The sequence below is a fragment of the Ambystoma mexicanum genome, chromosome 7p (assembly GCF_040938575.1).
Source record: "Ambystoma mexicanum isolate Mex_15411 chromosome 7p, UKY_AmexF1_1, whole genome shotgun sequence".
Taxonomy (NCBI): Eukaryota; Metazoa; Chordata; class Amphibia; order Caudata; family Ambystomatidae; genus Ambystoma; species Ambystoma mexicanum.
In genome coordinates, this window is record NC_090939.1 from 658,563,705 (window position 1) to 658,590,992 (window position 27,288).

Sequence of the window (27,288 nt, forward strand, 5' to 3'; positions counted from 1 at the left end):
TCTCATTCCATGTGATGCTGCCTCATACCACCCCCAGCATCAGGTAGCGGCTGCCGTCCCATGGCCACATGCGAAGAGATCGTAGCCTGGGCATCAGTGATGACTCCACAGAATTCAACCCACTAATAACACAGCAGCCTTCTCCCCACCATTGAGTGAAGCCAAGACTGCTCTGGCGTTTCTTACCCATATTGATTTTGCTCTATATTTTGAGTGTTACTCTTTGGATAGAGAGATTTGCGGCCTTTTGATGGCTATGGGAAAATCTTCTAAATCCACAGCTAGAATAATGATTTGCCATTGGATGCAAGTGGGTCATTATCTTCAGTCTGCGTTTCGTACAATTGGAACCACTGCATGCTTGGTTTATAGGGCTCATGTTTTTGAAGTGGTCCAGTTCAAAACCTTGTTTGTGCACACAACCACTTACTATCTGTAACCGAAAATATATTTTGTTGGAGGGTCGGGCAATGTTCAGCATATTCAATTACTATAGCTATTTGACTGAGGTAAATCTTAATCCAGCCCATAGTTTCTCTGAATATCCTCTCCTGCATTTGTCTGTGTCTCCCAAGTATACAGCTGAACTGCTCATGGTAACTTGTTATACTTTAGTTCATGGTCAGTCTACTTCATCACTTATAAAGTCAAGTGCCCTCAATGCTCCTAGTATGAGTTGTTCGGTGCCTACAACTGGCCAACAGTTAGGAGTGCAAACGCCTAATGATTTCCTTCGGCTAAGAATGTTCTTGATCTCTGACCAAGTGTTGAAGTCTTTAATTCTATGTCCCTGCAATAGGAGCTTCCAGCTTGTAAATTGTGTGAGGAAGAAAGTTTACATTTTTTGTGTAATGTTTTGATAGTAATGCAGTTGTTAATCTTGTTTTCAGAACGCCAGTCTGAGCTTCCAACGCAGAGTAAGGCAAGCTTTCCCAGCATTCTCAGTGACCCCGATCCTGACTCCTCAAATTCTGGATTTGATAGCTCGGTTGCCTCTCAGATTACAGAATCGTTAGTCAGTGGACCAAAGCCACCAATAGAAAGTATGTACAGTCATTTGAATTTCTCTGCGTTTGTGATTTGTACTGTTATCAATGTTTGATTAAATTGGGTGTTTGGGGCAGGATTGTTTAAATAGCCTCTTTATGTCCTTTGGTATGTTGGAAATAGCTGTGGCAATGCATAGAAGCTTATTTGCCATAGTTTAACAATTTCTAGCATTTGCATTATACAGTAACCGCATGTTCTTTAATGTTATCCCCACCCCCCTCTATAGTACTCATCCCTCGGTCTCATGCATTAACAGAGCGCACTTTTCACAAAACATGCTCCTAGCAACAATATTTTCTTCAGCTCATCTGTTCTGCAGAAGGAGAGTCTTTTTATGACAAAAGAAAAACTGAGCTCCATGGCAATTGAAACTCCTGGCTAGTCGGATGTAGCCCATCTCGTCACAGCAGCAGTTTACCTGTGGTTTATTTATTTTGTATTTAGTTGGCAGCATTATGTTATTGTATGCACCCCATGCTTCCTCATTACCATAAAAATCATTTTTAGCTATACACAACCCACCCACTGTAAAAAAGAAATGCGCTGAAACGGCTGCGTCGAGGTGAGCGGGTCTGTGGCAGTCAACCGTCGGTTACATCCAATTTCTTGGAAAAATGTCTGATAGATTTGGCAGTGGCTTGTTGCGGTCTTCAGCGACTTACCTACCAAATGTGTTTAAATCTAACTTCTTGACCGTCTATCAAATCCCTATGCTCTTCATGTTTAGAATCTTGTACTCTCTGCCCCCAATTGTGCTTTTCCACATGCCTTTTTTGTCTTCCCCCTCAACCCCACATTTCATTTAAATGAATGCAGAGGCCAAGGCTTTTCAACTAGAAGCTAGTATAGTAAGTCTGTGCAGGCAAAGGTGGGTGTTGACCCTCGCTGCCTGTCTGTATTGGGGAGATGTCTGCACACCACAGCCCTCACCAGTGGGTTGTGCAAATAAGACTTCCCATGTGACTACTAATGCTGTAACTGCTGTCTTTAAGCCAGTTGATTTGAACTCTGTTTACTGTTGCTTATGTGCTTTACCTATTGAAAGAGATTTGAGTTTTAATAATCCTATATTTTGTTATATTCCTCTCCCATGTGGGGTTAATAGGTGAACCTAGTTCATACCTGGTTGGATCCCATTGGTTTGCTCTGGCTGTTTTGGATCTTGACTGTGTCTGAACTGCCTGCTTTGAGTCGCATGTGCTGCCCATTCTATGGTTTCCTTCGAGCTGGCGAGTTTGTAGCTATGGTGCTAATCTAACTTTTGCTTCTATAGACCATATCATACTGTGCCTTTTGGCCTTTACACAACCTCCTAAATCTTGTCTGGAAATCCCTTGCTTTAAATATCACATTAAATTATAGTAACTGAAGGGAAATCCAAAAGTGTATATTGTACTTAAATCAGTGGTAAAAAAAGTGAAACCAGGTTCACTGCCATTAGCTTGTCCTAGGCATATCACCAAGACATAAATCTGCATTGGCGAAGTCTAAAGTATGGACTTTTGTTTAGGCATTTGCTGGGAACTGTCGTAATACTACCTGGCCATCAGATGTAACCGGTGATTACTTGTGCATGTGGTAGCAGTGACTGGCTACTGTGGGCACGCAGGCCACAACTGTTGCCATTACTTTTTAATGGGACTTGAATACAAAAACAGCTATAAATCAAATGGCCAAAGGCACACTTGATTAAGACATTTATTAAACTTGTAGCACGTTTACAGCTGAAATTAAGCCATTAACTCTCAGTAGACTGCTTAATAAATAACATTGGCAGGCTTAACTTTAATGCTTTTGCTTGATCGAGCTAGCCCAAAGAGATCTCAGAAGGATGTCTTGGGGTGGGGTGGGGAGGATAGTGGGCAGGAATGGACTTGGGGATTAGTAGGACCATGCACAGTCAATAAGGGGAGGGGTAATTAACAAAACAGCCTTCAAGCTGTGTCCTTCCTCACATGTCCGCTCTATCCTGGATTTACTCCAGTTGTTTCGGCTTAGAGGTGGCACTTAAGTGCCATCTAGTAGCCAAAACGCAAATGTTGCAAAACAAAAGGTATAAAATGCTCCTCCAACATTTAATCTATGGTGGTGGTAGTTGGAGAAGCACAGGAAACAAGTCTTGCTGCCCTAGCAGTCTTGGAGGGTGGGCGGCTGACCAGTGCCCCAAAATACATCCGTGTAGCAGGTAAGTCAAGTGAAAACGAGGTTTATTTACCTAGGGTCAGGCAGGATTCCAGCATAAACGCTAGTTGTCCCTTGGAACCGATGGTGGCAAGTTGTAAAAAGAATGTTCTTAACTTGCCTCATTTTTACTCTCCCCCGCCCCACCTCCCGGCCCCTCAAAGTCTACCTCTTGCTTCCTACCAATAACCTCTAGGGTGTGCACTATTGCTTGCCATTTTGGTTTGTGGTTTGTAAATGGTGGTGTGAAATGTAACCCCACAATTTTGGGAGGGTAATTGCTCACCAAAGACATTCTGAAGGATGTGAGAAATTCTTCACAAGTTACGCTGCAATATCACTGGATGTGTAATTTGATGGGGCAGTTGCCAGCTCTCTCCTCCCCAGCCCCCCCCCCCACACCACCTTTGACTTTTAGACTAGTGCAGACAGTTGCCATTCTGTTTTCAAGCTTTAAGATATTGGTACTCTGCCTGTAGCTTGCACAATCAATCATTTGGATCTTTCCCGGGTTTCACTATCCAAGTTGTCGTAGAGGGACCCATATCGCTCAGGATCATCCGAGTTTCCCTCATCTTACTGAATAGTTTTGTTAAGGGTTGAATTCGTGTATTTCGGAATGTTATAATAAGCGTTCCCAAAGACCGTCTGGGCCCGCTGTCTTATTACCCAGGAGGGATCCGATGGCTAAACCCACCTCCTCCACAGTGATTGGCGTTTCCTAAAGCTGCCAGTCTTTCTGCGATATTCGAGGCAGTTAGTCTCCTCAGGACATCTCGTTGGGTGTTAGTCTCGGACTTCCTCTTTTAAAAGTTGGGTATGAAAGAAAAGACGGAATATCTCCAGTCTTTCCATTTCTTAAGTCTCTTGCTGGGTGTCCAAGTCATGTTATAATGTTTCTGGCCCTCTGCTGCCTTAATTATGCCACCAAAAAATGATTCGCTTTACCGCTTCTCAGATAGGGTTTGGTCTGCATGAGTAGCTGTGCCGATTTATCTGTTAGGTGCGCTTCTAACTTCGATCTAGCCTTCATCAGTGGCCGCAATGTTTTTAGGGACCCGGAGGATTTATGTATTCCCTCAGCCTCTCTCTTACAGGTTGTTCCAGGGCGACACATTGGTGTTCTCTTTCCCTTGAGAAGGCTGCAGCCTGGGTAATAAATTCCCTTAACATTACGGCCTTACTAGCGTCACAAACCATTCTCCAGTCAACATCCTCTGTATCGTTTTCTTGGAAATAATTGTGCATTGCTGTTTCCATGTGCGCCCTCAGTGCTACATCTTGGAGTAACAGCTCATTCAGCCTCCAACGCTTGCATGCACTCGACAGAGCTTCATTTGGTTCCGCCCGAAGGATGACAGGTGTTGGGAAGGAGCCCTAGTTCTTTTCTTAATTCCCAAGTGCTTTAGAATTAGGCAAGACTTCTGTTAACTGATTTCTAAGCACTACAATAGTCCAGGCGGGAGGAGGGTCACTAAATAAAGATTGTTATGATTGAAATATAAGGTGCAAATAACTATTTAGATGAATATATTTATAAAACTGTTAGAATTGTAGTTAGCTTTGCTCAAAGCACACAGTAAATGCAGATTGTGCTAAAAGTAGACTACAGGCATTGCGTCACCGAGACTAGCTCTTGCAGAGCACACAGTGGCTGAGCAGCTGTTTCTGTCCATCAAAAGTCCATGCAGACCAAGAATAGGAGAATGTACTTGCTCATGCACACAGCGCAACAATATGTAAAAACAAGGGTTTTTATCAGAATTACTGGAACCGATAAAATATAAATGTATTGAGTGTTGCATGGCAGGAAGATGTGTTTATGTATGAATGTTTATAACATAGCAAATGATGCTAAACAAGAGCTACAATATATGCCTGCAGAGGCAGCAGTATGTTGAGCAGGATTCGTCTAAATGTAAACCTTGCCATGCAACACTGGTGACTGCAGCATCCCTTGTATGACCAGAAGAGTTTTGGATGAGCTCTACCAGTATCCAGTAACCAAGTCAAGAGTATTTAAGTTCCATGCCCAGCACCAGTCTTCATGACCTGGGAGCGTTTGAGGGACATAATATACCGCTCTGGAGCAGTCCTTTGCCCATCCTCACTTCTGTAAAGATTAAATGTATCTTTTGCAAGATAGACTGTTGGCCTTAATTCCCTAGAGGGGTGTAGTGATTCTGGTGTGAGCATAATTAAAGGGACTCCCTTTTACGGGTGCGTGGTCTGTAAGGTATTGATACCCTATTTCTATGTCTGGAGCTGTACCTAGGCCTCCACGGCTTCTCCCATTAGGGTGCGAGGGGCCCAACCTCCATCTCTCCATTTTAGGCAACGGAGGGGTTTCAGTGGAGCGCAATCCCTATGGTCTTCCATCAAGTCTGCTGCTTCTTCCACTTTGGAGATATTATAGGACTGGCCATGCCATTCAAAGCCTAGACTGCATTGAAATGTCCAACGATGGTGGATTTCTTTTGTCTTTAAACAGCTGGTGACCATTCGCAGCCTTTTCTGTTTGCCCAGTGTTGCCTGGGCCAGGTTTTTTTACTTGGAAAAAGGTGGACCTAGCAAGGACATCCGGAATCAGGTTCCGGCTCATTTTGGGGGAGGAATAGACGCAATGTGTTCTGTCCAACACAACCTCTTCATTATTTGGGAATCGTAGGTGACGGAATAGTGCTGCTACGTATCCTGGTAGGTGTGCATCAGACACAGATGTGGGGATCCCTCGGATACGAATATTGTTTCGCCGTGATTTTGTTTTCAGCGTCTTCCGGTTTATTGAGGACCACTTCATCTGTTATTTGATAGTGCCTATTCTTTTTGACAGTTCCTCTAGCCCCTGCTCACATAAAGCAGACTACTTAATCCACCCTTTTTTCCACTGCTAAAAGTTAATTATAGAGGTCCGGAATCTTTTTATTCAGGCCAGCTGCGCTGTCCTTTTTTTAGGCTCGGCCAACATAGCCAACAAATCTGCCCTCCTCATTCGGCTGGCCATAGGTTTCCATCTGAGGCGGAGGGGGCAACTGCACTTGGGCAGCTGTTAATTGTTTGGTGCGCTTCGTGGTGCGTGGGCACTGAATCTTTGCCTTTATGTCCCCGGAGAGGGCTCCCTTCTTTGCCGTTTGTTTGGACATTGTGTTGCAGATTGCCACTGCTGGCTATAGACCTTGTTAGGTACAATGCTTTTTCTTTGCCGCAGTCACTCAAGCTCACCACACAGGTATTTCTGTGTTACAGGATCTACAAACCCTCCAGTATCCCCACTTTTCTTAAAAGCTGTGAAAAGTACCATTCTTTAGAAGTCGGCCTCTTATGTCTCCACTGACCCTTGTTGCTTAATAAGGCAATGAGCTCCCAGCTCTTAACCCTTCTGGTGTCATGTTTCCAAGCTGGGCTCTGTCGCTATAACTTCCCAATGGTCTGAGATGGTCCCCCACGTTCCATATGGGTTCTTTCCAGTGCCTACTCTTTGAATCTGCAGCACTGTTGCTTCATGTACAGCATAGACCGCTATGCTCTGTCCCTTCTCGCCCTGTATGGGGGTTGGCCGCCACCCACCATGGGGACCGGCGCTTAGGTCTTTCTTCTCCAAGTACACAGTTAGTATTATGCGGGGCAGCTCCGCACCCAAGCAGGTCCTCCGTCGCACAGCGTACAAGACTCTCGCCACCTGCCGGCAGGCCGCCTGCTTGGATACGCCAGGGGTCAAAATCGCCAGCACCACCGCCAGTTCACAACAGTGCTGTGTCGTGATTGAGTACACCGCCAGTAGCCGCCATGATGGATTTGTGTGGTGGAGGGGGTAGAAGAGTCGCCTTCATATGGTGATTTCTCACCACCTTGTGCTCAGATCCCTGCCACTTTGGGACCCTCACTACAGGTTCTGACGCTTCCTGTGGGTTTTTGGGATGGACTCCGTCATTTTGTGGTGGTTAGGGGCCTATGGAACAGATGTGGCCTCTGGAGCTCTCCCCAGAGGCATCTGTCAGTGTCCTCTGCTAGCCACGCCCCCCGAAGGGCTACTTTTTGGTGTTGTGAAGAAGTTGGTTGATTTGGGGGGATTGTAGTATTCAGACCAAATGTTGGTGGTTGTAGTTTTTAAGCTTGGAATTGATGGGGTACAAGGGTACTTTTCTAACCTTATACAATTTTTAATAGACACTCTGTACTCTTTCAAATAGTGGTCAGTTTTGAACAAATTGCTTTGTTCACATTGGAAGATGTTCGAATATGTTTGTTCTGTAAAATAAACGCAGGGACTTGTCTTCTGAGATTGTATATTTTTTACCCATTAATTTCTTACTTCACATGATAGTGAGGGTCGCCCTCCGGTTTTCTGTTTCTTTAAGCCCTTCCTCGTATATAGCTGGAGCATCATCGGCTTTGCTTTCAGTTCCTGGAACATTACCACTCCTGGCCTTCGCGCACCTCGTATTGCTCACTTGCCGCTAAACTTCAGGCTTTGTTGGCACAGTGAAAAGAGCTGTTTAGGCATTCTACAGTGTCAGTGTAAGTTTTTTGCCACACAGAAAACAGTAAGCATATCGTGCCCCATGTTTGCCTATGCACCTCAGACTTGTGGCACATTTCCACGCACCTGTACCAGGGAGGGACTCTAGTAGTCTTAGGATGCTCTCACTTGACTGCCATATTGGGGTCATACAGACATGTAGGACAGTTTCAACACCAAGGCACGTACTAGGAGTCCTGTTGGAGGCACCCAACTGCTGTTCACATAGAGATGCCCACATGACCTTAATCTGCTGGCTGCCAATATCCATGGTGCTTGCACGAAGGTGCTGAAAAAAAGCCAAAGGACAGTGAAACCCTAGATCTACTTGTGCTTGCGCTGGTGTTCTCAAGATGTTGTCCTGAAAGGACACTGATAAGAGTTAGAAAAAGTGCTGATGTGGTGTCGGGTGACCCTAAGCACTACTGAGAGGACTGTTTTTCACTCCTGCAAGTGTAATCTTGTGGGCTGGCTTGACCAAAACTTTCTACACAGGTCCCCAAGTTTCGCCCATTGCATCACAATACCTGGCTACTAGCAGGGGCATAAGGTATTTCCTTCTGTGCTATAGGTCCTTTGATTTCCGCCTTCGCTAAGTGTTTTGTGGCCAGTGAGAGCAGGCATAGCCCTCCACGCTGTAGCCCACTCTGGTTTGAACAAAGGTTTTCCTAGTACACCATTGTATTTTTTTATGAGCAAGTCTGCAGGCAAACCTCCTTGGTCTGGACCAGCATTTAGTCTACAACACCTTGGCACCAATCTGCTCCACAAATCTAAAAAGGGCATTTCCAGGGGATTGGGTCCTCCGACATATTCCATATCTATGACATGTAATCACCACAGCTGTGCTGCTTCGGAAACTTTTTCCTGCGCCGTCGTCGAGGACCACGTCCGACGTCATCCGATGTGATAAGTAGGACGCACGACACCCGTAGCCTCAGTTCCGTTTTTTCTGCGAACGTGTTGCTTCGTGAATCTCGGTTAACGCCTCGACTCTGTTCTTCTTGGTTCTTCGAACTTGTTCGTTTTTGTGAGAAAATCCTTCGTGTGAAGATGTCTTCTACTTCGTCTTCGACCCCGCATCCGGGCTTCAAGAAGTGCGGGGAGTGTGGGTCCAAGATGTCGGTGACGGACTCGCACGACGCCTGCCTCTGGTGCCTCGGGGAGGCCCACGACACGGATGACTATCGACTGCCAGTCGCTCACGTCCAAAGCCTTACGTGAACGTAAGAAGTTGTTGTGGGTAGGTCGGGTGTCCAAGCCCTGGAAATCCAAGTCTGCGGGGCTTTCGACGGATGAGGGAGAGGAGACTCTACGTGTCATCGTCGGAAGTCTTGTGGGTCTCCTTCTAGGAGTCGGTCTCGCCACTCCTCGGCCTCTTCGAGGCATTCTTGGAAGCACCGACGGCGGTCGTCTTCCAGGTCCTCTTCGGAGGACTCTGCCCGGCACGTCGCTTACCCCACCAGCTGTGCGACGCCGGAGGAATGGGCTTCCTTCGGAAGAAAATGCTGGCGATGCTCGAGTCGCAGGGTACTAAGCCTTCTGCGCCCCCGAGTGGGGTCGGTCGTGAGAGGTCGAGAGACACCGCTCGCAAGAGTGGTCGGCACGAGTCACGGGAGAGGTCCCGTTCGGACAAGGGGACTCGTTCTCGACGTAACCGTTCCAGGTCCCGGTCCTCGACGCGTTCGAGACCGTGTGCACCTGTGATGTCTTCGAGGAAGACATCGACGTCTGAGGCGTCGACAGGCTTTCTCGAGGCTCCGGCTCCGAGGAAGTCGTCGAAGCCGTCGACGCTCACGTCGTCGAAGGACACGTTCGGAGCTCCGGCTTCGAGGACTGTTGACACCGCCGATGCTGGCGGCGCTGCATCTGACGTTGACGCCGATTTACTCTACGTCGACCCTCTCGGCGCCGATGCCTGTTCCCTCGATGCCGGCGCCGATTCACTCGACGCCCTCGACGCCTTTCGAGGCCGGGGTGTCGGAGGTATCCCGTGGCACAGGGGAACCCCCTAGGAAGGCTCTGGTTAAGAGCAAGCACTCTCGGGTGCCTTCTTTCCGCCACCTGGAATATATTTCGGAGGTGGATGAGGATTCTGATGGCCTGGTTCCTAGTCAGTTCCAGATGAAATTATCTCGGGCCATAGTCAGTTTGACGATTTGAGGCAGTCACTGCATGATGCCAGTGGACTGGACACCTCTCCGGAGGTGGAGTTTTGTAGGCCTGAGCCTGGCTCTCATGCCGATTCCTCGTACCGACGCCTTATGGCTAGGGTTTCCGAGTACTTGGGATGGTCTGCTCCCCCAGGGGAGTTTGTGTAGGATGATATCACGGACATCCTTGATGTTGGTCCCCCAACTGACCCGGTACTGCCGTTCCATATGGCTTTATAGAGAAGGGTGGCAGCAGCTTGGACTGCTCCGGAGAGTCTCCCGGCGGTGGGCAGGTCCTTGTCGCGAAAATACCGTCCAGCCAGTAGCGACCCCTGCTACTTGACCAGGCACCCCACTCTGGAGAGTTTGGTGGTGCAGGCGGCCACGGCCCCGGCAAAGCAGGCGTTGTACCCTACCATCCCTCCTGATAGGGACGACAAACGTTTTGATGGCTGGGCGAAGAAAGTGTTTTCTTCTGGTGGTATGGCGCTTCAGACGGCCAACTCCATTTGTGCCTTGTCTCGTTTCACACACACACTCTGTGGAACTGTGTTGCGTTAGCGGCTGAACATATTCCCGAAGGGGACGAACGGGATGGTTTCCTTGCTATGGTCCAAGATGGTAAGGATGCCATGTGCGAGTTAGTTCAGTCGGGTTTGCACTTGGCTGAAAGCGTCAGCAGGTCCATGGCGGCGAGCACCGTGATACGCAGGTTTGCGTGGTTGCGGAAGTCGGGGTTTGCTCCTGATATGCAGTCCCGGCTCCTCAACATGCCCTTTGACGGTGAACACCTTTTTGGCAGCAAGGCTGACGAGATCCTTGAGAGGTTGCAGACCTCAAAAGCAGCAGCAAAGTCGTTGGGCGCTGCAGTTCGCCAACCTCCGCCTTTTCGTCCTAGGGGACAGCAGTGGAGGGGTGGTTCCTTTCGCTATTACTCGTCCTTCAGTAAAGCGAGAGGAGCTGGCAGTCAGAGGCCAACGCAGGGGTACCAGAGGTAAACGACAGGGTACCCGTGGTGCCAAGGCCGCTCGGGCAGTTGCCTCTTTGCCCTCAGGTAACGCTGCAGCCACTAACACTGTCATGAGGCCATGTCCCATGGTTCGCCGGTTGGGGGAAGGCTGGCGCAGCATCTTGTAGAGTGGCGTGCCATTACTTCAGATGTGTGGGTTCTGGAGATCATAACCCACGGCTACTGTCTTCCCTTTCGGCACAGCCCTCGCGACAATCCACCGGGGAACCTCTCTTTGCAGAGTCCGGATCCGCTCCTTGCGCAGGAAATTCAAGCCCTGCTTGGCGCCATAGAACTGGTGCCTGTAGCGGAGAGGAACAAGGGATGGTATTCCCCTTATTTTTTGATTTCGAAGAAAGACGGGGGATTGAGACCCATCATGGACTTGCACGGTTTGAAAAAACTCCTAAGGAAGGACAAGTTCAAGATGGATACTCTTAAGTCCTCCAGGCCCTTCAGTTTCAGGACTGGTTGGTGTCTCTAGACCTCAAGGATGCTTACTTCCATGTGCGGATCGATCCCAAGCACAAGAAGTACCTGAGGTTCGCGGTTGGCGACTCGCACTTTCAGTTTCGGGTCCTGCCGTTCAGATTGACCTCCGCCCCGAGGGTTTTCACCAAGCTCATGGTGGTGGTGGCAGCGCATCTCAGGCAAGGGGGGATTCACGTCTACCCCTACCTGGACGATTGGTTGATCAGGGGGAGCTCTCCCGAGCAAGTCCTGGATCATCTGTCCGTCACCTGCCACTCCCTTCACAGGCTGGGCTTCTCCCTCAATTGAAAGAAGTCCCATTTGACGCCAACACAGCGGCTCCAGTACATCGGAGCAGTGCTCGACACTTCCCTGGGGCAGTGTTTTCCTCCCCAGGTGAGGGCTCTTCACATTCAGCAGATGGTGCACAAGTTTCAGCATGCCCAGACTCTCCCAGCGTTCGAGTTCTTGAGGTTGCTCGGCCTCATGGCATCCTGCATTCTTCTGGTGCCAGAGGCTCGCCTGCGGATGAGATCTTTGCAGTGGGCACTCAAGATGCAATGGTCGCAGTCCTCCGGCAGGATGTCGGACCCGGTTCAGGTGCCGCCCGGGACCTTCTGTGGTGGGCCGTCGAAGGCAACTTGATGAAGGGGGCTCCATTTTGGCTTCCCTGGCCGGAGGTGACGATTGTGACGGATGCATCCCTCACGGGATGGGGGGAGCTCATGCCAACGGGCTGACAGTCAGCGGTCGTTGGTCTCAGTCGGAGTCCAGACTCCATATCAATCTGTTGGAGCTGAGGGCCGTCTGGTTAGCCCTGAAGGCTTTTCTGCCGACTGTGCGAGGAAAGTATGTCCTGATCCTGACGGACAACACAGTGGCCATGCACTACCTCAACAAAAAGGGGGGAGGGTCACTTCCTCTGTCCAGGGAGGCGATGCAGCTCGAGTTCTGGGCCATCCAGCAGGAAGTTTCGATCTCGGCAGTTCATCTGGCCGGAGACGAAAACGTGACGGCGGACGCTCTGAACAGGTAGAGCATGATCTCTCACGAGTGGGAGTTGGCTCAGGAGATTCTCCTGGAGATCTTCGCCCTTTGGGGGACCCCTCAAGTGGATCTCTTCGCCTCCAGTGTCAACCGGAAGTGCGAGAGGTTCTGCTCGCGGGAATTTCCTCCAAAAGGAGCCTTAGGAGACGCGTTCGTGGTGGAGTGGTCATTCCCGCTGCTGTACGTGTTTCCTCCAGTACCCGTCATCCCGCAAGTGCTGCGGAGGTTACGGAAGTTCGGTTCCCGGATGATCCTCATTGCTCCGGCGTGGGCTCGGAGGACGTGGTACCTGGACCTTCTCGACTTGTCCATCTGCCCTCCACGTCGTCTTCCCTACCGAGACGATCTGCTCTCACGGGAGGGGGGTCAGGTTCTCCATCCAGAGGTCAGATCCCTCAACCTTCCTATAGGTGTTCCTATTCGCAACATCTGTGATGCAGCCACCTGGGCTTCAGTACATACATTTGTACGTCACTATTCCTTTGATTCCATCCGAGGACAGGATCTGGCCTTTGGCAAGGCGGTCCTTTGCTCTGATATTTGATTGGCAATTCTAAATTTTGATTCTAAATTCTTTCCCTCCTCCTTGCTCTGGTACTGCTTTGGGAGTCTGTCATAGATATGGAATACGTCAGAGGACCCAATCCACTCGAAGAACAAGTTACTTTCTTACCTGGTAACGTTCTTTCCATGGGATGGTCCGACGACGTATTCCATATCGCTCCCTCCCTGCCTTCCCCGCTGCAGAATTTCTTTTGCGATTGCAGCTTACGTTCCGCAAGGCTTGGTGTCTGACTGGCAGTTGACTAATGTCACACGTTCTGGGGGGAAAAAACTACAACTGAGGCTACGGGTGTCGTGCGTCCTACTTATCACATCGGATGACGTCGGAGGAGGTCCTCGACGACGGCGCATCGACGCAGGACGCAGACACCGAAAAAAGTTTCCGAATCAGCACAGCTGTGGTGATTACATGTCATAGATATGGAATATGTCGTCGGACCATCCCATTGAAAGAACATTACCAGGTAAGAAAGTAACTTGTTCTTTTGGCAGCTTTAGGCAGCTATTGGCTATATTCCCCCTGGCCGTGTCTATTTTTTAATCTGTTCATACCTGGCTACTTTCAACTGGTCAACTGGCCTCTGCCCGTGGCAGCCTCACGGCTAAGGGCCCTAAGGCAAAGGGCAGCTCCTAATAGTGCCTGCATGCATCAGCAGGGGAAGCAGGCAGACACTAATCCACATTCATCAGCCCCATATCTCAAATTCAAGGCTTACCCACTACCCGTGGGTTGATGCCTCTCCTTGTCACTTTAAGCTCAAGCTATAGGGGAGTGGTGTTTTTGTAACTAGTGCCCTCACCAGGTGAGGCAAGCTCATTCGTACCCCTTCCAAGCCACAGCCCCCTGCGCTTCCCCCATTACCCGTCCTGGTGGTTGCCAAGGCGTAATCCCACCCCCAGCCATGACTGGCCCAGAGCCCCTACAAGACTCATTGTGCTAGGACATCCCTCTGTCCGTTGCGGCCCGTTCGGTGGAAGACGCCATGCAGGCGACTGCTCCGGTAGCGGCTGCTCCAAAATGGTGTATGCAGATGTCGGAAGAGGAAGCAGGCAGATATCAACCAGCATCAACTAAGAAGGTAGGCACAATACCAACAGCGAAGACATCCTCCATCCCATCTTATTACACCAACCTCCCACAGCGAAGACGCAAGACATCCTTCTGGAAAGTGACTCTACATCCAATCTCATTTCACCAACTACTGTACTGTGAAACCTAGGCCTTTTTCCTCACTCTCCAGGAAACTCAAATCTAGGTGTTTTTAATGGACTGCCATGTTGTGAAACCTAGCCCTTTTTTCCCACTAAACCGGAAACTTCCAGTAACCCAGTGAAAACAACTGACTGATCACTAACTGGGTAGCTCTCCCTGCAGAGGCTGGAATCTGACACCACCCTGCTTAGGCCCACCGTCCACAGGAAAGGAAAACGTCAAGTTTCAAACCCACAACTTGGTCAGCCCCCTTACACCCTCAGCAAATTACCCACACACTCATAATCGTATCAAGCTGGCCCCCCAAGTCCCCCTACCAGCTCGAATTCACTCCTAATACAGAATATTGACACCCAAGTTAATCCCCCAACAGCAGCCTCTTCACTCAGCCCCCCCCCTGCCTCGATCATCACCTCCTCCCGATTATAACCCAGGTACAAAAGTCAGAAGGCCACTGAGAGCACTTCGTTAAACCTATAATCGCAACACAAGAAGACAAGAACCACCACAATTCCAACCCTGTGAGGACCTACAGGAGGGCTACTGCCCCTGTGACCCCCCCCCCAACTGAAAACCTCCAAACCAACTTGCTACTAAGAACCACAACATGCCACGACACAGAAAAGGACGATGCCAAAGAATAACGAAACAAGGAACAATCCAAATGGAACCACACCCTCTCCCAGTAGAAACCGCCACAAATACAGAGCACACACCTACAAACACTGCAGCCAACAGAACAAACATCCTGAAAAGAGAAATGTCATTATATGTAACACTGTACCTCGCAACCGACCAAGAACATCGCTAGACGTGACAAGCACATACTGGAACCATGCAGAAAGACTATTTCAACGACGAGGCAAACCCCTCGGAGCACCCTTATCCTGACAGCAACATGGAAGTAGAACAGAACAATCAATATTTCAAATTAAAAAAAAACACACTGAAAGGATCCACTACAACCTAAGGCAAGAGCAATTTCTAAACATGCCACAGAGATTTACGCCCTACTTTGCTACGGAGGAATCAACATCCTATTCGGTACAGAAACCTGGCAAGCTGACCACTACAAAGTCACACTACACAACTGCCTCCCTGACAACTTTAAGTGCTCACCTACAAATAGGAAACGCAATTGGAGGAGGACTTGCAATATCATACAAGGAACAAACCTCAAAACATCAAAAACTGCAAATCCCTAATCCGCCCCCTGACTGAACCCAAAAACGGACCTTAAATTTGTTCTGGTTTACAGAACACCGACATATGATGCAACTTTCGTGGACACCCTCACAGAAGCCATCACCAATTTAGCGATCAAGCAGGAACACCCGATCATCCTCTGGGACGGTTTGGAGAAGAAACCTCTGACTCACAAAAATTACTAGCCAGACAACTGAAGACAATGGAACTACATCAGTTGGTCAAAGGAGCAACACACACGGCGGGACACACTCTACACAATCTTTGCTAACAAAAACATCACAGCACCACCAATACAGATCCTCTGGAGGGACCACCTGGGAATGCTGAAACGCCTACTAAAGAAACAACAACATATCCCAAACGTAGCAGCCCAAATCCTGCTCAGACTAACACGAAGGTAACTCATCACCCCTGTGCTAAAAATGCTACATTGGCTGCCCATCAAACAATGAATAAGGTTCAAAACAATGTGCATACTGCACAGAGCAATCCACGGCCAAGAAAATAAGCATCTACCTTCCAGCAAGCCCTCTTGGATTAAGCAACTGCATTCGCCCAAAACCATACAATAAGAGCAGATTCAGGGATGGTTGTCTTTCTCCCACCTGGCAGGAAAAACTGGGAACTGCCTTCCAAAAAACAATCGCAATACAAAGGATCACCTAAAATTCAGAAAACCTTTTTTTTTTTTTTTTTTGACTTTTTATTATTTGAAGAAAAGGAAAAACTCATACATACACCACACTACATACATGCACTTTCGAAGGGATTGTATCCTCAGACGTATTCCTTATCTTTGATATACGTTTCCAGCTTGTTGGCCTTGGACATTTTTTCTGTAGAGGGCGCTGCGCGTCGACGTCCGCCGAGTCGATGTCCTCGACGGCCACGGTATCGGCGCCAACGTCACCATGCCCATAAATAGACACGCGTTGCGTCCGTTGCTCAGTTCCGTTTTTCCGCGCTTCGTTGGGCCTCGGAACGTCGTTGCTCAGTTCAGTCAGGTTTATCTAAATCTATTTCGACGAATATTCCTTATCGTTCTCGATGGCTTCTTCATCAGAACCGACGCCACCGCGATCCGGCTTCAAGAAATGTCGAGACTGCGGTAAAAAAAATGTCAACGGATCCACACAGGGCCTGTTTAAGGTGCTTGGGGTCCGAGCACCATTGTTCAGAGTGTGAGGACTGCATGTCCATGACGACGAAAGCCCTGAAGGAGCAAAAGGGGAAGCTCGAGAGAGGTAAATCGGCCAAATCCTCCTCAAAGGTTTCGTCGGCCGGGTCGAAGCATTAGTCTCCTCGCCGTCGAAAACACTCCCATTCCAGATCTCAAAGCAGCTCCCACCATTCGTCGAGATCTAGACACTCAAAAAAGAGACGTCGAAGGTCCCACTCCTCGACTTCGGTGTCCCCAGAAAGAGTTTCCTGTCCCACCAAACACAGTTCTCAAGCTGAGTGGGAGGAATTCAGAAAGAAAATGTTAAGCGTCTTCGAGAACGCGGCCTCGACCCCCTTGAAGACAGCTGAGGGTGATGCCCCGGGTGAAAAACCCAAAAAATCAAAAACGCCGTGAGCCGCAGCACCCGGCGAAACATTCAACCCGAGAGCGCCATGAGCCATCGGGTAAGACGGCACCGTCTTCGACGCCATTGTCGAAGATTCCTTCGACGCACGGGTCGGCACCATCGACGCCGTTGTCGAAGGGTTCCTCGACGCATCGGTCGATCGACTCGACGCCATCGTCGACTCCGATGAGAGGACCAAGGCTCCACAGCCAACGGTGTTTTCAAGGGCCTTCGGCACGACGCCGAGATCGGCGTCGATGCCCTCGAGTAGGATCCCGATCCTCTCAAATTCTTCGAGGCCCCTTCCAGTTTTTTCGACGCCATTTTCGGCGCCTTCGAGGCCGGTTACATCGGCGTCGACGACTTCGACATTTTCTCGTCCAGTAACGACCAGTTTGGCTCCTTCAGCCCTAGAAATGGGCTTTACTCCATTTCAGAGATCAGAATACCCGGGTCTTTCTTCAATTTATGAAGAAAGAGAAGACTCTGACCAAGAAACATTTGGTTTACAGAGATCCTCATTGCCTGCTGCAGAGGATTTCACCTCTGAAGAAAGGAGGCTGAAGGAGCTACAGGACTCACTTCATGAGGCCAGTGGACTTGACCCTTCCCCAGAAGTGGAATTTGTAAAGCCAGACCCAGGGGAACATGCCGAAACACCATATAGAACCCTGATTGAAAACAGGTGAAGGCGCAGACCAGCCCATAAACTCAATTATTCTTGCCAACAGGATGACCTAACGGATATATTGGACAAAGGCCCACCGGAGGACCCGGTGGTCCCCTTCCATGTAGCCCTACAAAGAAAAATTGCATCCAATTGGGAGACTCCTGAAGTCATCCCAGCAGTCAATAAAAGACTGTCGACAAAGTATAGGGTAGCGGCTGCTGACCCCGAATACCTGTCAAAACATCCGACCCCAGAGAGCCTGGTGGTTCAAGCGGCAACTTCATCCAGCAGTAGGACTGCTTACCCTACTGTCCCACAGGACAGGGATGACAAGTGGTACGACTCTATGGCAAAGAAAGTCTTCTCTGCCTGTAGTATGGCGTTGAAGTCCATCAACGCCACCTGTACGCTCGCCAGGTTCAGTCACACATTATGGGAGTGTGCTTCATCAGCGGCTGACTGCATACCCGATGGAGAGGAGAAGGAAGCCTTCCTTAACATCATTCAAGATGGCAAAGATGCCATGTGCGAGTCTCTTCAAACTGGCATTGATTCCGCTGACAGTATCAGCAGGGCCATGGCTGCTAGTACAACAATCCGCAGGCATGCGTGGTTGCGAAAGTCTGGCTTTGCTCCAGATGTACAGGCCAGACTTTTGAATATGCCCTTTGACGGCTCTTCGTTATTCGGAAAAAAGGCTGATGACAGTCTGGAAAAGTTACAGACTTCCAAGGCAGCAGCAAAATCTTTAGGAGCTGCTATCCGCCAGACTCCTTTTCGCCCCTCAGGAACTTCTGGGAGAGGAAAGTCCTTTCGCTATTATTCCGCATTCGGAAAAGGCAGAGGACAGCCGGCTCAAGGAGGCCAAAGAAGATCCACCCGAGGTGGACGGGTCAAAGGTACTAAGACCGCAGCAGGTGCCTCTTTACCCTCTGCATCAGCCGCCCCCAAACCACTCTGAGGCCTTCGCACACAAGACACCTGTGGGGGGCAGGTTAACTCACCATCTGACGGAATGGCAGGCTATAACGTCAGATGCTTGGGCGTTGGAGACAGTTACCCAAGGTTACTGCCTACCTTTTCTACGCATCCCTCAGTCATCCACCGGGGAACAGCTCCCGAAAAGTTCCCGATCCGCTCCTCTTGCAGGAAATTATGGACCTGCTAGAGAAAGGTGCCATAGAACCTGTACCTGTAGCGGACTGGAACAAGGGCTGGTACTTCCGACCCCCCCCCCCCCCGTCCTCCCTACTTTCTCATACCAAAGAAGGACGGAGGACTGAGACCCATCCCGGACGTACGAGAATTGAACAAGTTCCTCAGGAAGAACAAGTTCAAGATGGTATCTCTCTCTCTCTCTCTCTCTCTCTCTCTCTCTCTCTCTCTCTCTCTCTCAGATCCTTCAGGCTCTCCGGCTCCAGGACTGGCTGGTATCTCGGGACCTTCAGGATGCTTATTTCCATGTGCCAATCCATCTCAAGCACAGGAAATACCTGAGGTTCGCAATTGGCAACTCTCGTTATCAATTTCGAGTTCTGCCATTTGGGCTGACCTCCGCCCCGAGGGTCTTCACCAAGCTGATGTCGGTAGTGGCGGCGAGTCGAAGGAGGGAAGGGATCCACGTCTCTCCCTACCTGGACGATTGGCTGATCAGGGCCGTATCTTCGGAACAGGCCCGGACCCAGCTAGATTATGTCTGCCTCTTCCTTCACAGACTGGGCTTCTCCCTCAATTTAAAGAAGTCACAGATGATACCATCTCAGAGACTCCAGTTCATTGGAGCGGTCCTGGACACTTCCCTGGGAAAATCCTCGCCACCAGAGTTGAGGGCTCAAGATATTCTACAGATGGTCACCAAGTTTCAAAATGCCCAACGTCTCCCAGCCTTCGACTTTTTGAGGTTGCTAGGCCTCATGGCATCCTGCATCTTTCTTGTGCCAGAGGCTCGCCTGAGAATGAGATCTCTTCAATGGGCACTGAGAAGTCAGTGGTCACAATACTCAGGGAGCATGTCAAACCTCCTCCGGATTCCGGACAAGGTAGCCCACGACATTCAATGGTCGGCCTATCCAGAGAACATCTTGAAAGGAGAACTGTTTTGGCAACCATGGCCGGAGATAACAGTAGTCACAGACTCCTCGCTCACAGGGTGCGGAGCCCATGCCAACGACTTGACCATCAGCGGTCGTTGGTCTCCATCGGAGTCCAGACTACATATCAACCTATTAGAGCTGAGAGCGATCAGACTAGCGCTGAAAGCTTTCCTGCCATCAGTACAGGGGAGAAATGTCCTGATAATGACGGACAACACGGTGGCCATGCACTACCTCAACAAAGAGGAGGCGTAGGATCACTGCCACTGTGCAGAGAGGCAATGCAGCTCTGGTTTTGGGCAATTCAGGAAGGAATCTCTTTACCGGCAGTCCATCTAGCCGGAGAGAAGAATTTGACAGCGGACGCTCTGAGCAGGCAGAGCACAGTCTCCCACGAATGGGAGCTAGCTCAGGAAGTCCTTCAAGAGATCTTCGCCCTTTGGGGAACCCCTCAGGTGGATCTGTTCGCCACAAGCACCAACAGGAAGTGCGATCTGTTATGTTCAAGGGAATTTCCCCCGAGAAGAGCTCTGGGAGACGCGTTCGTAGTGGACTGGGAGTTTCCGCTCCTCTACGCGTTTCCACCAGTCCCTGTTATTCCTTAAATGATCAGGAGGTTGAGAAGATTCAGGAAAACCATGATCCTAATTGCCCCGGACTGGGCCAGGAGGACGTGGTACCCAGACCTTCTAGATATGTCCATCTGTCCTCCAATCCGTCTCCCACTCAAAGAGAATCTTCTCTCGCAGAAGGGAGGTCAGGTTCTCCATCCAGACATCAGAACCCTCAACCTTGGCTTCTGAAAGGTTGAGGTACAAGGATTGGGATCTCCCTGATGACGTCATAGAGGTGTTGCTTTCCGCAGAACAGCAACAAAGTCTTTATACCTCTGCCGTTGGAACAAGGTTTGCAGCTGGTGTAGGGAAGAGAATATCGACTCTTTTTCATGTGATACACCAACGGTGCTATCGTTTCTACTCTACTTGGCAAACTCAGGCCTTCAAATTGGCACTGTAAAAGGCTATCTCGCAGCGCTTTCTATCTTCAAGCGCACTGCGGAGGAACCATCGTATTTCAAAATTCCTCTAGTGGTACAATTTCTCAAGGGTCTGACTAATGTTTACCCTCCAAAACCATTCCAGGTTCCATTATGGGACTTAAATTTAGTCTTAAACTTCCTAATGGGCACTCCATTCGAGCCACTTCACTCTTGCGCATTAAGATTTCTCACACTTAACTGTCCTACTTGTAGCACTAACATCGGATAGGAGGGTGAGTGAGCTACAAGCTCTCTCCTGTAAACCCCCGCATACAATCTTCCACAAGGACAAGGTTGTCCTCCAGGTGAAGCCTAATTTTCTCCCAAAGGTGGTTTTTGAATTCCATATTACTCAGAAAATTACCTTGCCTTCATTCTACCCTCCTCCCCATCCGGGGAAAGAGGAGGAAAGGCTACACAGGCTGGACCCTAGGCGAGCTCTCAGCTTTTACATCAGCAGAATGGCTAGAATCAGTCAAGCAGACCAGCTGTTTGTAGGATACTCGGGTCACAAGTTGGGACTACCCATAACAAAACAAACCATCTCCAGGTGGATTATCTTGGCCATCCTGGAATGTTATAGACTAGCAGGGAAAGAGCCACCACAAAACCTCAGGGCTCATTCAACCAGGGGTATCGCAGCTTCTTCGGCTCTCCAGAGAGGGGTACCGGTCTGGGACATATGTGCGGCTGCCACATGGTCGTCCGCACATACATTCACAAAATTTTACAATCTGGATTCCTCCACTGCTCAAGAGACCAGATTTGGCAAAGCCGTATTACACTCGGTCCATCCCTAAAGGGAAACATAACACTATCACTCCCTCCTCCAATTACATACCACTGCTATGGGAGTCTATCAAAGATAAGGAATAAGTCAGATGACACAATCCCTTCGAAGAACAAGTTACTTTCTTACCTGGTAACGTTCTTCCGACGGGATGTTCGTTCCTCCGGCGTATTCCTTATCGCACCTCCCATCCATCCCCGCAGTGATAACTTCCCTTGTGGTTGCAGCTTTCGCTCCTTCAAGGTTACTAACCAATTCAGGCATGTCTTTCTTATAATACAAAATGGAACTGAGCAACGGACGCAGCGCGTGTATATTTATGGGCATGGTGACGTCGGCGCCGATACGGTGGCCGTCGAGGGACATCGACTCGGCGGACGTCGACGCGCAGTGCCCTCTACAGAAAAAATTTCCGAGGCCAGCAAGCTGGAAACGTATATCAAAGATAAGGAATACGACGGAGGAACATCCCGTCGAAAGAACGTTACCAGGTAAGAAAGTAACCTGTTCTTCTTACAGTTAACAACCGTGTCCACGAGTTCAAATTCAATGATGCATTGCAACAGCTAGATATTGTCAATTCAGTCCGGGCGGTGGGCTCTCCTCACCAATAATCCTGTCAGTTACCTTCCTCCCATTTTCCCCACACATTTGCGGCTTTTTGTGGGCAGCCACGTGCTGTATATATGCAGTGTTCCACTGTAGCACACGTGTCCATATCTGCAATCCACTGGGCCAGTACTGGTTTCTCCGGTGAGCCCCACAGGTGGGCAATGTTCCACTTAATCAGTCCTGCTGCCATGAACACAAACAGCTTTTCCCATTTGTTAGTGGCCTGTACATCAGGAATGCCCAGCAGTAATAGCTTAGGGTCCAATGGAACCTCCCTCCCTAGTGTCTCAAAGTTTGGTGCGGCATTGTCGCCAGTACCCTTGAATTCGGGGACATTCCCACAGGATATGTATGAAGGTTGATTCCCCTGCGCGGCACCTTAAACAGTTCGGATTGGAAGCCCGGTCCCATCTGTACAGTGCCACCCTAGGATAGTACACTCTATGCAGTATCTTCAATTGGCCAGGCAGATTCTGGAAGTGATCGCGATTTCCCTTGGGTGCATCAATGCTAATGTCCAGTGCTCCGGATCGATAGGGCCCACATCCACTTCCCATTTCTGTTTCAGGGAGACCAGTTCGGGAGTGGCGAAAGCCGCTATGGCATTATATAGGGTGCACATGACCTTGGCAGGCAAACATTCTATTCTATTAGGAGATTGCACTCTATGGGGGTACATTCTGGCGAATTTGTGAGTGAGGGAATGTTCCTACGCAGAGCGTGGGAGACTTGTGTGTAGTGATAATTTTCTGTTTGTGGTCGACTGTATTTCAGCCGAAGCGACTCGAAAGAGATGAGGTCGCCCCCGGCGAGGACATCGCCGACCCTTGTTATCTGGGCCACGGCCCATCAAGGCCACATCGGTAACTTGTCCATCTCCGCCAGGTTACTGTTGTTCCACAAGGGGTGCATCTGGGACACATTCTGCCCCAACTGATGTGTTTGTGTGCTCTGTCCCTTATGCTAGCAATGTGTTGCAGTTGTCTGCGGGGGGTGGGAGGGATTTTGCGAGGGGTTAGTAAAGCAGCGCTCTGGGCGAGATGTCTAGTTGCCCGATTACCATGGAGCATTTCATTCATTAGACATTTGGCTTGCCCAGTAATACGTTAGAAGGTGCGCCAGACCTATGCCACCCTAACAGACTGATATTTGGAGCGTCCTAAGGGCGATACGTGGGTGATCCCCACCCCATAAAAGTTTCCTGAGAAGGCAGTCAATCTGATGGAACTTCGGATCTGGAATTCAGAGTGGAGCGTTCTGGAGAGCGTATATAAATTGTGGGAGTGTTAGCATCTTGAATAAGGCCACCCTGCCCAATAGTGACAGGGGGAGGTGCATCCAGTGCCAGACATCATCTGCAAATCGCTCAACAACTGGGTGAAGGTTACGAGGGACATGCTGTTTGTGATCCCCTAGGATCTGAATGCCCAGGTAGCTAAAGCATTCACGTTCAATCAGATATGGGCAGTCAGGCGGTATAGCATGGCCTCCGCTAAATGTACCATAGCTTGCCAGCATTTGTGTAACCACTGGACAGGACTACGCCGGGTCGCTCAGATATATCAAAAGATCGTCTGCATGTAGAGAGTTTGTCCTGCACCCCTTCAGGCCAGCAAGAGCACTTCATGTCTGTAAAGACTGGAGGGGGGTGTTTGTACTTCTGCTCTCTATATGGTAGAGGACAGGCACAGAGGACCCCAGCCAAATTTCTCTATTATTGGTACGTGGTCGAGCAATCAAGGCCTAGCTTCTCAGGAGGTGATGCAGGCAGGTTCTTAAGTACAGTGTAGTCCCCAAGCCCCCACAAAGGAATGTCCACACACTGTATTGGTTGTAACACAGTCTTTATATAATTAATATTGAAGGTTATGTACACTATCACAATAACTCACTTTGTGCTCAGAAAATCAACAATGGTAAATATATACAGTTCTAAGTAGTATCACAATTATTAGCAGATCTCATTAAAGTTCATCAACTGTACTCAGGTTAAATGTCACACGGATCAAATTAATAAGGAAACCAACAATAGAAAATAGGAGGAAACCAGTTGGTTGGAACAATTGGCAGAAGACTGACCCCGATACCTAGACACAGTTCTGTGTGGAGATCCTCCCCCCCCCACTTGGGCAACCTGTAGTCCATATATTGTTCAATGAGTCTTATTTCCCTCTACAATAGTTCTACAGCCCCAATGTACCTGGAATTGTAGCGTTCAACAACGGGAAACCGACGGCTCTTCTTGAGTGCTCTCCCTTTAAGGCGTGAGTCGCAGTCGTCGAATGTCCGACAGAGAACAGGGTGAACTACGGCGGTGAAATGGCAGCTTCGTTCCTAGCGGTGCTCGTCGGCAGCAGAGCGTTGGCATCCTGCAAGGAAGAGGCGTGCGGGGCACCTCGGTGGCGATAGTTCTGGACCGCAAAGAGATTATTAAGAACCATGGCCCAGCAAGGGCGTCGAGTCGTTGGTGTCTCTGTGGTCTTTAGGTGGCGGGAAACCCACCTGTGGATGCTCCTCGGCGCGTCGACGGTCAGGCCTTCTCCAGCGGGATATAGCGGGCGGCGATGCAGATGAGTCTGTGGATCAAATGAAGTTCTTAGGCAAACTGGAGCACGGCGGCTCCAGTTGGCGGCGGCGGTCATCGACGGGGGTGGACAACAATCCGGGCGCTTCTCTTTGGGATTCCGCGGCAGTCCCCATCTCCGGTCGGCAGCCTGTCGTAGGTCTGTCTACCAGGGAGCTTTGCCAATGATCAGCCGGTGCACGATGGTCTCTCGTAGCTTGGGAAGAGGGTGCATTACCAGGTCCTGTCTGGGTCAGTTCTTGGAGACACAGCGGCTTTCAGATTGTGAAGGAGAGCAACAGCAATTCTTAGTTTCCAGCAGGGCTTCAAGGTCAAGCTTCAGTTACTCCAGTTACTTGTCGTAGTGGACTTCCGCTTCTGAACACGAATTCTAGCAGTGAGAGGCCCCCAGATATACTAGTTGAGCTCCCATTCATTCTGCTGGGTCACACTCAGGCAACCAATCGGTCAGAAGGGCATTCATGCAGGCAGGCAGCCAATCGCTGCATAGTGCATTCAGGCCATTCACTTATCTCCAGACACTCGTCCCAATACACATGACTTGTTGCAAGTACCCAGCCATTCAAAACTCCACACTGCATTTATGCAGGTTTCGGGCAGGGCTGTCTGTCATTGTGTCAACCACCAGATACTAGACACCCACAACACAGAATGCATATCCGTCACACTCCATTCACCCAGCTCCACCCACAGGGTGTACCCACAACATACAGTCACTCGGAAGGCTCCAGCCAGTCTGGCCTGGACTTCACAACAACGCTATAAATGGAACTTCCACCCAACAGCCGGACAGGGGGGAAGGGACAGCGTCAGGGCTTCCCAGGACTTTGGGAAAACAAGTTAACGGGCAATAGAAAGCAAGAGGCCACGGAGGCCATCTTGTTTCTTATCAGGAATCGACTAATAACAATGGCAGGGCCTGGATTTCCCAAAATGGAGGATACTCAGAGCACCTGTAAAATTCAGCAAACACAAAAAACATACACTAGGGGCACAGGGTTATACCCACACCCATGAGTGCCATGAGGGTATCCCATGGGTCTGTACACCAAACCAAAAGAGCTGCACCGCCAGGAGTCCCACATGAACTCCTGCGTGGAAAACGCAACCGAACACACAGTAAAAAGCAGTAAAGGATAAGGATACGGAGGCCCTGTCCCTCCGATGCATTTCCAGCATCACAATGTTGTAGTTTGCCGAAGCCATAAGGCTAAAGGTTCAATCGCCAACACGAATAATAAAGGGGACAGGGGACATCCCTGCCGAGTACCCCTCACCAGCGGAAAGGGTTTTAATGACCAGCCGTTGACCCTGACCTCTGCTTGCGGCGATTCATACAACAGCCTCACCCAACCCAAGAATGTTTCACCAAATCCCATCCGACGCTGAATCTCCTAAAGACTCTCCCAAACAACTGCGTTGAACGCCTACTCAAAATCGATGGCCAACAAGGCGAGGGGAGTGTTAAGGACTGGGGATCTCTTGAGGAGCAGATGAAGGCGCCTCAGGTTCATACGCTTTGATTTGTTTGGCATGAAGCCACACTGGTCTGGGTGGATCAATGAGAGGATAACCATCTGCAGCCGTGTCGAAAGCACCTTAGCCAGAATTTTGGCCTCCCCATTAATAAGTGAGCTCGGCCTATACGAACTACAGAGCTGCGCAAGCTTTCCTGGTTTGGGGATGACCACAACACTTGCACTACACAGGTCTGGAGGGAGACTACCTTGATCCCTACAGTGAAGAAAGAGCCTGTGTAGGTGGGTCGCCATTGCCGTCCTGCCCAGTCTCTTCCACGTTGTTAGGCAAAGTTTGAATGCAGTACCCTCTGGGAACACTACAAGCAACTATGACTACAGGTATAGGCAACCCAACATTTTGTATAAGCTTGTACTACAGTTTTGGTAGCGTGTTGAGCAGCCAGGCTTATCTCAAGTGGGGAAATGTGAGCAGTAGTGGCGTTTGTTAGGGAGAATTCTCTGTTTAGGCTGCATTTCCTAACCTAGTGAGTCCCCCAACAGCTTTGCTGGATTTTTGGGGTTTATTTTCTTCTCCTGCCAAGAGTGAGACTCTTTTACCCTCACGCTTGGGCATGATTTGAGTGTGTTTCTTTGACTCTAGATGTGTTTAATGGGCTATGGGGTCTTTTACTCCATAGGGCTTCATGTGTTTTTGTGATGTGTGTTACACAGCACCCTCAGTGCAGTAACACAGGGGTGTCATAGTGACCCCCCAGTATAGACTCCATACCCTGGGACTGACTACTGTCTCCCAGGGCATGTAAAGTCACCATTGACTTTACTAGTCTTGAATTCTGAACAGAACCAGTACAAAACATCATATTGTGGATGTACTGGCTGGGGCAATTCGATTGCCCCGGGGTCTGTTAGTCGAGGGGGCACGTCTCCGTCCCCCCTGATCGAGTTTTGGCTGGTGGCAGTGGATACTACTTTTTATATTCAACCGCAAATATTTCCCTATGGGATTTTCCCATTGTTCGAGGCTAATATCTTTAT

At 49.5% G+C, this 27,288-nt stretch overlaps 1 protein-coding gene across 2 annotated transcripts in view; it reads left to right on the top strand.

Moving 5' to 3' along the window:
* CNOT11 (CCR4-NOT transcription complex subunit 11) overlaps positions 1 to 27,288 on the top strand; it is a 535,329-nt gene that overhangs the window by 196,809 nt on the left and 311,232 nt on the right. The window contains exon 3 of one of the 2 annotated variants that reach the window (XM_069636715.1): positions 891 to 1,043. The exons of the other annotated variant lie outside the window; for it this stretch is intronic. Within the exon in view, the coding sequence (XP_069492816.1) occupies positions 891 to 1,043 (153 nt within the window). The remainder of the gene's footprint in view (positions 1 to 890; positions 1,044 to 27,288) is intronic. 2 annotated transcript variants of the gene reach the window in all.